Raw genomic sequence first — 12,744 nt, 5'->3', positions numbered from 1 at the left:
ATGAGTGTTGTTATACTAAAATTAATGATGAGATTTTGTTATTGACATTTTTTGGTTGCAGCTCCATTGTGTTTGTCAAGGTGAGACACACTATGTCATATATGATCTTTCTCTTGCTAAGAGGGAGTGTTAAATATAGTGTAGCTGTGAGAGTTCACCCTGATGTCTACGTGTACACCATTCTTCACCGTTGAGGCAGTATGACTTGGCACTGTGTTTGTTATGTCTTGGCTTGTGTTCATGATCATCGTGTATATTCCTAGTTGTCAACTGTTCATGTTTACAGATCACCATCTATGCATTGAGTTGTTTTAATTATGTTTGTAATGGCAAAATTTTTGTATTCTTACCGCCGCTGGAAATGGATATCTCAGCATTGTGGATGAGTGGTCACCATAAACAACATGATTTGGCATCATTAATATCGTGGGTGTTGGTGGTGCTTGTAACTACCAACTCTAAATATTCTACGAGATTCATTGGGTATTATTTTATTGTCTTGTCTAAAGCATCAATGAATATTGTGCTCACATGTTTATTCATCTTTGGGGATATAAGGAAACATTTTTATTGGAAGCTTCTGTTTACATACATGTCTCATGGCAGCCAGATTTCAGGGGTCTCTTGTATTCTATTGGTTTGTCTTTTCAGACAAGTCCATGTAAATAATATGTGATTGATATGCAACTGTGGATATACATGGCACCGTTTTCTTGGTTCTGTGAGGTATTATTTTTTGGGCAATGAAAAGTCTAAGCTCAATGGTGTAGATAATATTCTCAGATTTGAACGTGAAGGTTGTAGCTGTAAATAGCTCAAAGGTTGTGAGCTATGTACTGAGACTTTCTTATCATTATTAAGAAAAGATCTATCTTTTGTGGGCTGGATTGTTTCCCTCGAGTAGGAAGGTCTTTCCCAGGATAAATATGTGTCATCTGTTCTTACGTCTTCTGAGTTCCTGTTTATTGCAATCTTGAATTCTGGTGTGAAAACATTAACAGTAACATATGAGTTATAATGCCACTACTTCTGCTCATCTCATACATCCAGAAGTCTTGTTCACAATAAACCAAGTTAGAGACCTCTTCACTTTTAACCACCATCTCTTACCACTCTAATGTTAGCCATAAAATGTATCAATCAATGGTGAGATTGTGTGTGTTATATTTGGGTTTTGTAAAGGCACAGACATTGTAGACAAGTCTAAGAACATCATACATGTCAGAGTTATGTTTTCTACTAGTTTGGTTTAGATCTAGCTCCTCTGCTAGGCTTATTGCCTGTCAACTAAATGCAGAGGCAATGGCGAGGTTTTTGGGCATTGCATCAAACTTGAAGAGAACTTGCTAAATATGGTGGTGTGATTATAATTACTACTCAAATAATAAAGTCTAAGCTCAATGGTGTCATTCTTCTTGATATAGAGAGATTATCAGATTTCCTGTGAAGATAATATTCTCAGATTTGAGAGTGAAGGTTGTAAATGTAAATAGCTCAAAGATTGTGAGCTATGTACTGAGATTTTCTTATCATGATTAAAGAAAAGGTCTACCTTTTGTGGGCTGGATTGTTTCCCTCGAGTAGGAAGTTCTTTCCCAGGATAAATATCTGTGTCATCTTATCTTATGTCTTCTGAGTTTCCATTTATTGCAATCTTGAATTCTGGTGCGAAAATTCTAACAGTAATATATGAGTTATAATGCTACTGCTTCTGCTTATCTCGTACATCCAAAAATCTTGTTCACAATAAACCAGGTTAGACAGTTAGAGACTTCTTCACTTTTCACCGCCATCTCTGACCACTGTACTGGTAGCCATAAAATGTATCAATCAATGGTGAGATTGTGTATGTTATATTTGGGTTGCATAAAGGCAGCAACATTGCAGACAAGTCTAAGAACATTGTACATGTCAGAGTTATGTTTTCTACTAGTTTGGTTTAGATCTAGCTCCTCTGCTGGGCTTATTGTCTGTCAACTAAATGCAGAGGCAATGGCAAGGTTTTTGGGCATTCCATCAAACTTAAAGGGAACTTGCTAAATATGGTGGTGCAAACTCAAATCCCTTAGCTACTGACATGACTGGGAGAAGGAAATATGTCTTTCAGAAAAACTCAAATTTGCACACGATCGTTCGAAGAAAATGTTCTTTGATTCTGCTATACAAATTGTCATATTACTGCGACATGTCACATCTCTTGCCACATATGAGAAAGGACTGTTGTTTAAAGCAGCGTAAATCAGACGGCTCTAGTTGTTTGAATCGTCTTGCAACCGTCTAATACAATTTCAATCATTGATTTTAAGCATCAGTTCATCTTTCTCAAACAAGTAATGCCTTCGGCGTAATTAATCACAGTAATATTCTAATACAACAAATTTTATGTATTTTAGCAACAGCAAAAAATTAAAAATGAATAGATATGAATAGATCCCTTAGTGTCGACTGTGTGTAATGGAATAGAAAATGTCATTGCCTAGATTTTTTTTTTTCATCTGAAGTTTATATTTATATATTTGTGGACCAACTGGAACCACTGGAATACTCCCAGGCATGTACAGTACAATACTAGAAGAGTTAATAGGCAATACACTAAAACAGAATGGGAGAGAGAAAATAAGGATTCAGGATACAATTTAAAGGCCAGCTGACTACTAAATTATCTTCTCCATAAGAAATAAGAGTTCGGAAACTTAAAACAATTTTGACAGCAAATCTAGAATTCTCTGGCAACATATACAATATATGATTACCACCGCCTCACCAAAGAAGTAAGCAGCTGCAGGACATCAAAACAATGTAATTTGTTATAATATGATTGTATCATAGTTTCAATTTTCAATCATTCTCATCTGATCAATAATGTCCAACAGTTCTCAACAAAAGCTTTCTCCTTTAAGACCATAAAATTTAAAAAGCACCAAGTTAAGGTTACTACGTTGCAAGTCATTGCCATTAAACAGTTCACTAGAAATCTAGTATCAAACAGAATAAGGGAAAAACCATGGAAAATTAAGTTACCTCAAAAAATTCTAGTGGACTTCCTTGCCTGTAAATCTCTCTTTTCTTTCTGCTCTGCTCATCATTAGGAAAGACTAATGTGAACACTGTTCTCCATCCAACCAGTAAAATAAAGGTACTACCCATTGAGACCAGTATGAATGAGGCTGCTGGAAAATGGCCTGCAGTAACTCCTCTGATCGCCAGTCCTAACTATTGCAGCACAACAAAAATGCCATAAGAAGTATTTAAAAGCATTATATTATCATAAAAGTCAAATTTTAAAAAAGTTCCTGAAAGTTTTAACAGCTAATGAATACAAGGTTTTATTTATAACAATGTTCCTTGCCGCTTTTATACATTTCTCATTTGAGATATAGATAAAGATTCAGGATACTATTTTTTTGAAGCTATGATCACATAAGCGAACACTTGACCATTTATAAACTTGAAACTATTTGTGCCAACATCCACACTTTATGACCAGAGTATGTTGTGTATCTCACTGTTGCCCAGAAGTTTGAGCTATGCTACTCTCAAGCCATTTCTGTCAACTTCACAACTTTAGCTCAATTGCTAGAAGCCTAGATATATACGTGTTATTAAACCAAAAATGAGGTTTCCTTGAGCTTGAAGTAGGTTAGATAGGAAGAAATATGCAAGGACTTCAAACATCACATTTACTTGACCAGTTATAGGACACGTCACAGGACTGAAAATTAAATCTTTGAGAAATGTAGTAAGAGAGTTGCCACCACCACCATCCACAAAAAAGTGCAGATTCATATCTCCTAGTAACAATGACAGGACAAAATCCAAATCAGATTACAAATTAATTGTTTAACTCCGAAGGTAATCAGTCTGAGTTATCTCCAAAACTAATCCATGGTGAGAATGATTGATTACAATGTTTAATGTCAGCTTCTGATTTTTTCACTCGTATAAAACTTTGTACTATTGAGAATCAGTATTAGGTATTGTGCAACTTGAAAATCCTAGGAACAATATAATATTTAATAACTTGTAATGTGCTTAACCATTTGCCTCTCAAAATAGTAATTCTTAGGAGGAATCTCAAAATTCCTTGGATGACACACCATCATTTGGCATTTATATTATAGAAGTGTAAGAAAGCACTGATATGGGGGTTAAACAAATGCACTATGGAAAACATCTTGGACTTCTATTCCAGGCAGTGTGTCATCCTGGAAAAGGACTTACACTTTCCAAATAGAGCATCTAGTTTAACTGGTTGACTTGTCAAACAGTGGGAGTTACACTCGCATACATAAAAGGTGGTGCTAGGGTTTGAATGGTCCTCTTTACTGACTTGGATACTCCTCTTGGCAGCCAACAGTTTTGTTAAAATCACAAGTGGCTTTCTAGATTACTCATATCCTATAAATATAAACTTTAGAGTTCTGTGCCATTCTCTCTCTGCCAATTTCCTCTTGTTACTTCTTTCATTATTATTTCAGTTTGATTGGTTTTAATTTTTGGTTTTAATTTCTGATTCGGAACTATTAGATTCAATCGTATATTATTTCTAACTTTAGAAGTAAAAAGTAAAAGCAACAGAGACTCCTGGAATTAAAAGAGGATAACTTCTGGAATCAATAAAAAGAAAAGATTATGTGAGCCCAACACACTGTTTTTGATATCTTATTTTTCTGGCAAATTTCCTATGCACACATCCACATGGCACCCAGACAGCATGACAGTGGTCATCCTAGGGCATTTGACAGCTGGTCTGATTATTTTCCATAGGCCACCATATATCCTGTTGGGATTGACCCTAAGCAACTGCTTAGACTATAGATCTGCTGAAGTACTGCACTTAACAAGGTTTACAACTCAAGATTGCTTATCACTTCCAAACAACCAAAAAATTACCAAGTCAAGAATAGTTGTATTGCTCTTATATATCAGAGTTTTTGTAGCTTGCCATAAGTGCTTCATACTTAAGTATCAAACAAAGAAACAAAAATGCAATTTGTTTACATTGTCATCTGAATAAAGTTATCAATTTCCTTTCACATCATTGAGTCTCTTTGGAGCAATTATATAGGAAACAAAATTGCTTTCTTATTGTTATAAACAAGTTATAATTGTCAGCTTTAAGATAAAATGATTCTTTGGCTTCACTTATCTACTATAATGATCAAGCAAATTGAGTTTCACAGTTATGATGTCACATAGCAGTTGTGTCCATCCAATTGCGGGATATTAGTTATTGGGATTTAGCCATAGTGAACATGCAACATAAAGCTCCTAATTTTGGCCATATAGCACTGGTCCAAATTTTCTTTGTTATAGTATATTTCCTTGTCAAATAGAGGCAATATATTATTAATTTATTTGTAGGATTAACATTTAACTCTATATTCTACTTTAGCCTTAGCTCCCTAGTAAAGTGCAAAAAACCACAACTGCAAACTTATAACAGGAACCTTACAGAAACATCACAAATTGGCTGGGTTAGGTAGCCAAAACTTATTATTAATACAAGCTTTTCCTTCTAAAAATTTTCCAGGCCATTCCCTTCTTTAAAAGGTGGAAATCTATTTTCAGAAGTGATACTCTATATGATTTTGACAGGTGGTCAATCATTATTTTTTGCTAACTTGGAGAAAAGTTCGGAAACATTGACAAATGGGACATGTCTTTGATTTATTAAAGCCCTTGTGAAGTCATTTTCCCTGGATAAGGTTTGACTACAGCCAAAAGTTGGTTTTGTGTCAAGATAAAGCCCACATAGACACCTTCAGGTGGTATTAAGACTGCCTTCTTGAAGTTCCTGGATCAAATTCTTCTTAATAACAGTAACTGCACCATGCGGGTAGCCAAGTATTTCAGTTAATTCTCAGTAAGCTCACCAGGAGGCTACGAATTGTCATGTGCTTTATCTATTGCAGCAGTGTTTTATTTGCTTCTTTTAGAAAATCTGTTGCAAAACTGCTCGTTATGGATAACAATACATCCTACCTTCAGCTAAGTTTAGATGATGATTAGATATATCGTATAACTAACTCTTGTATATCTTTTCTCTTGTTTCTGTTGCAGAAGACCATGATGTTTCTATTATGACAGCCTTCTAATTGCTTCCAAGTTCTTCCGAGAATGTAAACTGCATGTTGCAGGCCAATTGGATGTAATCTATTTCTGTGATTAATGAGAATATCAGTTGTTTACTATTTTCTGGTATTGAATCTTTGAGTTTTTCACTGTGTTGTCTCTAGCTGCAGGGTTGGACATCTCCCTTGGGGATTCTCTTACCTTGACTATGTCAAATGGTATCAGAGTACAAGTTGTGATTACTGTGATTGCAGATCCAAGTTCCGAGGTTGTTAAGTTGTGAATTTGTTGTTTGTGGGATGGCAAAACCAAGGATCTGACCTACATCAAGAAAGGACCTATGCAAGCTGATTAAGTAGAGGATTTATTGCTGGTTGTACACAACAGAAGGAGTTTCAGCAATAGGACTGATCAGATCTTGTTCCTAAGACTATGAACCCTAGAGATCTTGGTTGTGAGGTGGCACAGTGGAGACCTGACCTACAATTGCAGAGGATTGCACAAGGAAAGCCCAAGAAGGATTTGTGGAATTAATTGGTGACTTCGTTGGTGGTTGCAAAAGGTTTAAAATACATTTGGGGGAGGAAGATTGTAGGAGTGTGGTACATTGTTGGCTTGTGATTAGGGCAATCAACACTTATGATGAGATCACCGAAGATGAGGCGGATTTACATAAATTTGCAAGGGTGTCACCTAGAAGGATGAACCCTGAAGATTTGATAGATTGGATTAATGAGCTACAAGATTACTTTATGCTTGAAGATGTCAAAGATCCACAAAAGATTAGGTCACAACAGACTAGGTTAAAGGCCCGTGCTGCCTTATGGTGGAAAGAGTTACAAAAGGATAGAAAAGATAATGGTGAACCAAAGATCACTTGGTGGAGAGTTATGGTTTCTAGTCTGAAGGCCAAGTTCATACCGGAGGATTATGAATTGGCCAAATATGGAAGTGTTATACCATCATAACCATTTACTAATGTCATGCAACAAGATATATTAATAACAAAAGAACAATATTGAGAATAGTACCACAATAACCATACAACACATTCAAACGGCAGGATATTAATTTATTGATTGTACCGAAGTCTTCCATTAGCATCAATACCAACATGTCGTTTATGGTTTGGCAAACCCCCACATATAGTACTCCGGTTGGTTAAGGATACCAAACGTTGCAACCCTTTGGTACAGCTATTTTTTATAATTTCATACTAACAAGTTCACTAATTACTTATTCTTGGCCTACACTATCTCCCCCAAAAGTCGTCGTCTTCCAAACAACCAAAACAAAATGAACTATTCTAGGAAAGAATCCTCCTACTGGGACAGGTGAGAAGATGTCCCTAGAGTAATGGATGTAGTGGTCCACGGGAGATGATATCGAAAAAGTTTTAGATCCCTCTCGCTTGCTAGTTGCTTAGCCCGTGCTGCCTGAAGTAGTTTTAGTGCATCCATCGTATCTTTTTGTGTTGTGGTCAATCTTCCTTCTTTGTCTTCTTGTATAGCTTTCTCCCATCCCAAGTCAGACTCCAACTTTTGCACTTTGGTCTCCAAAATAACTCGTTCTCATTCAGCCTTAGCTATTTCCAAGGTAGCTTTCTGTAGCTCAATGAATTTAACCCGTAATGTTTCCTCCATCTGTAAGAGGATGACCAGCATGGTTGGATGTCCTGTATAAACTATATAGTCTAAGGTGCCCTCCATCCCTAGATCCGATCTTCCATCTTATTTCTTGGCCACCCTTGCTCTATAAAGAGCTTCTTGAATTCCTCATGACATCCTTTCTCGATAAATTGTAACAGTGACTCAACGGCTAAATTATGGATCCCATATCTGATTAGTTTGCCTGCTTACTCATTTCTCGTGTAGCCCAAGTCATGCCCTCTAATTCTACTAGAAATCTCTATGCTGAGTCTCCAAATGGAGGTATCCTGCTATTTGCATGTTACATCCCAATTTTTTGCTTGATTTAAATGTAGTTATAGTTGTTGAGACTTTAAATGAAATTGAGTTAGTTGATTTTTTTATTATATGTGAAAATGAAGTGTTAGTTGTTTGTTATGGTTTCATGTGAAATTGAAGAGTTGGTTAGTCAACATGTTTCATGAGGAATTGAAATAATGGTTTTCATTATATGAACAACAAGTGGTTTAGCTAATATTATTACCTGTTTTTTAGTAAATGATTTGAAAATATGTTATTACCTTGATGAACTATATTTTGCAAAAACGCAACGAAGGGAGGGAAGCATTGCCAGAAAAGGGAAAGGGCATGTGGGCACCTCCTAACATTGAGCTAACAGGTATGGAAGCTAAACCAACTTGGTCAAGGGAAAACGAACTAGGTAAGCAAGAGTATACCAAGTGATCACCATGAGCTAATTGGGTCAACACACTTAATAAAATAATTAAATAATTAAACTAGAACAAATTATTAATTTATTACCTTTACGATATGAAGGCGATCTCAGAGCTTCCTGTTATGGCAAGGCATGTTTTAATATAATCATAACATGGTACCTACGCATACTTGTACATGTACCTACATATATGCATACACATGTATATTCCATATGACTTATATGAACGTATATGTTTATACATAAGATACATATAATTGGAATAGTACATATGTATACGTAGGTACACATATACAAATATAGGTGGGTGCAAAATGGCACCCTTATATTTAAACATTAAGAGAAACTCTTATTTCCATCCTATGTCTATGTTTTAATCATTAATTCCAACTTTTGGCAATATTTTTAATAAATGTTATTTGTGCCATCGGCCATCGGCCCATTTTATTACCAATGGCCTATTTTAATATGGAGCCATTTATATTATTGGCCTCCTTGTATGACTCTTCAACATAACTCTTATCCTTGCCACCTATCTTGTTTGTAACTCCGTTCTCGGGGAAAGCATATTGAGCATGCATACGGATGGGCAAGCTTTCTATATAGCGGCGATTACCTTCATAGCATTTGAGACTTCCCTGTCTGCAATCATTTGCTATCACTCCTTTGATACCATCTATGTTACATCATTATCTGCTCTACATTGCTATTTTTGATTCATTGTTATCAGTGTCACTTTTTCTATCTGTGTTCACTGCCATTTATGTTTCCTTGTTACCTGTGTTAGCACCTTTCATAGATCATATCAATTAGATTCCATTCACAAGTGTTGTGGAGGTATATCTAAAAACATTCCATCCTTACCATGATCAGTTCTAACTGTGATTACCCCAAGTTCAGAGATTGTATTCCTATCTGCATTTGCAAGAGGCCTATTATCTTACAGCCAGGGAGCTGGCCAGACATTCTAAGCAACCACCAACAGTTGAGGGTAAAATACCACCATTTACAAAGCAAGGTTGTGCATTCTATTTACACTCCATCTTTCATTTTTATTTCATAATAAGGTCTCGTATTCGAGCTTGAATCTAAAGAAGTATGTTGTTAATTTCAAACTACGCTAGACAGACTAGGTCCAAATTGGATGCATTGGTCTAATTGTTTATGTAATGCAAAAGGTCTTTTCAACAACTCTTTATTTTCAAATACAACTCTTCCGATTTCCATGCCTTAATGCATGTTGTATGACACATCATTATACTTAATATCACAATTTAATCGTAAGTGTCCTTTTCAATTGAAGATGACTGTAATGGTAATAACGTCCATATTTTCAGAGATAAAGATCTCCGTCGCAGCTACAATCTCAAACAAGTGATACTCATTTCCAGCCACTTCTACAAATGTTGTTAGCAATTTCAAATAGAGAACAAAATGTTTCCAAAATTGCTTGTGTTGGTCAACAAAGTGCTCAAACAATGTGAGCCAAAAATTAAGAGGTACAATCAACAATGGGTTGAAGAAGAATTAAACTTGATGAGATTACAAGTTTCAGGATCTCTAACAAAGAGTAATAACCAAATGAGAAGAGAGGATTTTCTTTATATGTCATGAGCCTTGAACACATGATCATCATTGTGAACTCAACAAAGAAGAAGAATTAATGCAACCAAACATTGGTAGGGACATAGAAGCATATATAAGTGAAGACTTGATTCATGGGACACAAGCTGAAACAAATACACCTGAAAACAAACTGGAGGTTGACTTCCAACCAGTTGAAGATGAAATTATAGGAGAACCCTGTTACATCCCAAATTTTGCCCTAATTTTTAAATTTGATCATAATTGTTGGTTTAATGAATTTTTTTTTTGTTCTTCATCATGTGAAATGAGTTAGTTATTTATATACATTGTATCAACTATTAACAGATTTTTTTTCTTCTTGATCATGGGAAATGAGTTAGTTAATTATATATGTTGTACCAACTGATAACAAATTATATCCTTTCATGATCATGTGAAATGAGTTAGTTATTATAGACGTTGATGAAATAATCAGTAACTTATAACTATTGTTAGATGATTAGTTGTTTGATTTGAATTATCAAACAATATATTTTTGAATTCATGTGTTGGCGAGAATGTTTTGCTTGGGTAATTGCAGGAGAAGCCTGAAGAGAGGGGAAGCATTGCTAAATGGGATCATCAGAATGGGATGGTCATTTGGTTCAGTCATCAAGATCGACAGATATGACCTAAGACTCCCTTGGAAAGGATACGACGACTTGACCACAGGTTATATTATGGGACCGCATGAGCTATTAGGAAAACATAAAGTAATCTAAATTAAAATATAATTCATACCTTAGAGATTAACATTAAATCTTCTTATTTTATCATTATTATAAACACTAAAATATGAATACATAAATATAAAAATGAAATGGCACTAATAAATTATAGTAATATAATCTAATGATGTCACCTCATCAATATATATACGTAAGTGTACATAAGAGCATATTATAATAAAATAAAAGATTAAATCTCTTCATTTTCTCCTCATTTCTTCCTACTTTAATTCTTTTCAAAATTGAAATTCTTAATGCATCCGAATAGACTTCTTGAAAACGGATGGAAGCTGAGGAGTCTCGGCCAAATTATTTAGGAGCCGTAATCAAATTAGGAGACACATACTTCTTCCATCTCCTATTCTCTCCATCATATACGTTTGCGTTTGAACTCACTCTCTCTCAGCCGAATACCATACTTTTCTTGCACCCTGAAGCCCTGAGGAACATCCAATATATTCACCCTGTTGTTAAATCCAATATATCATTGTGTCAAATTGAAGCCGGCATTAAACCTCACATTTTCGGGAGGACAAGATACAAAGGAATCGCTGGTCATGAATTCTAACAATATTATTTCTTGTTTGGTATTCCATGTTAAACTGACTTAGAGTGGTATTTTAATGGCAAGATTAAATACATAGAAGCAGTGCTAAATGTGAATCTATTTTACTGAACTTAGCTGATGCGATAAGAAAGATAGTGAATAAATTGCATATGATTTACCAATTCTTTCCTTTCTCATTCTGGTTCGATATCCACCCTCAGTCGGCTAAGCCTGTTAAGTAGAGATAAATCCATAATGCTAGCTGTTGTAATCTGAGGTGTATATGAATCAATCACCAAGTTGTTCCTGAGTTTACATCAATTATAAATCCCTTGGAAGTTGAATAATCTTGATTGTTTATATGAATCCATATCATTACACATGCTTAAATAAATTATCAAGCAAATTCGAAACACTTTGACACCAAGGAATTCACCTGGCAAAGAAGCCATAGCAATGGTAAAAAGGTGTAAAAACAAATCAAAATCATGCGAACACCAAGGAATTCACCCGACAGAGAGGCCAATGAATTGTGAAGAGGTGTAAATTAATCTTGCAAATAAAACATGAAATTAGATTGGAATAAATAATTAATAGCTCATACATGCCCCGGAATGGAATCTGTTGTCAAGTCGAATGGTGGAGATCGGGTTCACAAACCCAACTGAAATCCTTGGCCAAGGTAGTTATAGGCATATGTGCCAATCTTGAGATCATTTGTTTGTCCATGGACATCAATTATATAGGTATAGCTGATGGGGCACTCAAACCACCGAGTAGCTCGGATGGCTAGACTTAAGAACATCCCAAGCCTAATCCCAAGGTAGCGAGGGTCGTTCTATTAAGTTAGGATGTGTGGGGATACGTATGGTCTGAGTTTGAGAGGTTAAACCTATGTCAATGCTTCTCCTCTCACCAATGCCAAAGCTTGAACAACATGATAAAGGGATTCCTCCATTATATCTGTATGTTTCTGTTTGCACTTTTACCTTTTAAATCCATAGAAGAATAAATAGGTAGTTTAGTTTTCTAGTAGCATAAATTAAATGAATTGTATTAGTTGATATAGAAGATAGTTGTTACTTTATTTTCAGCTGAATATGTTATCAATTAGTAATAGCTAAAATGTTAGCAATGTATTCTTTTATTTCGTTATATCAGCTGAATAAGAATTACAGTTAGAATAGAAAACAATTACTTTATCCTAGTTAAATTCAATTAATGGAAGTCATTGTCATGTGAACTGGAATTAGTTACTTATTAAATCAGATTATTAGGTGTTTTAAATTGGTTAGGAAAATTCATTTGTTACAAACCCATTGCTACTAATGAGAGGTATTCTAAGCTCTTAATTGATGAATTGTGGATTACTATTGACAAAACTAGTGAAGAGGAAAACTTCTT

At 35.2% G+C, this 12,744-nt stretch overlaps 1 protein-coding gene across 1 annotated transcript in view; it reads right to left on the bottom strand.

The window, feature by feature from the left end:
• Positions 1–2,452: 2,452 nt before the first annotated feature.
• Positions 2,453–12,744, bottom strand: part of LOC149538023 (uncharacterized) — a 98,113-nt gene continuing 87,821 nt past the window's right edge. Inside the window, exons 4-5 of the mRNA XM_089799421.1 lie at positions 3,022–3,213; positions 2,453–2,779 (exon numbers count right to left, since the gene is read on the bottom strand). Of these exons, the coding sequence (XP_089655547.1) occupies positions 2,750–2,779; positions 3,022–3,213 (222 nt within the window). The 3' untranslated portion in view covers positions 2,453–2,749. The remainder of the gene's footprint in view (positions 2,780–3,021; positions 3,214–12,744) is intronic.

This window comes from Cupressus sempervirens, chromosome 9 (genome assembly GCF_028749045.1).
Source record: "Cupressus sempervirens isolate cs-2001-9-10 chromosome 9, ASM2874904v1, whole genome shotgun sequence".
Lineage (NCBI taxonomy): Eukaryota > Viridiplantae > Streptophyta > Pinopsida > Cupressales > Cupressaceae > Cupressus > Cupressus sempervirens.
This window is presented reverse-complemented; position numbering and strand designations above follow the sequence as displayed.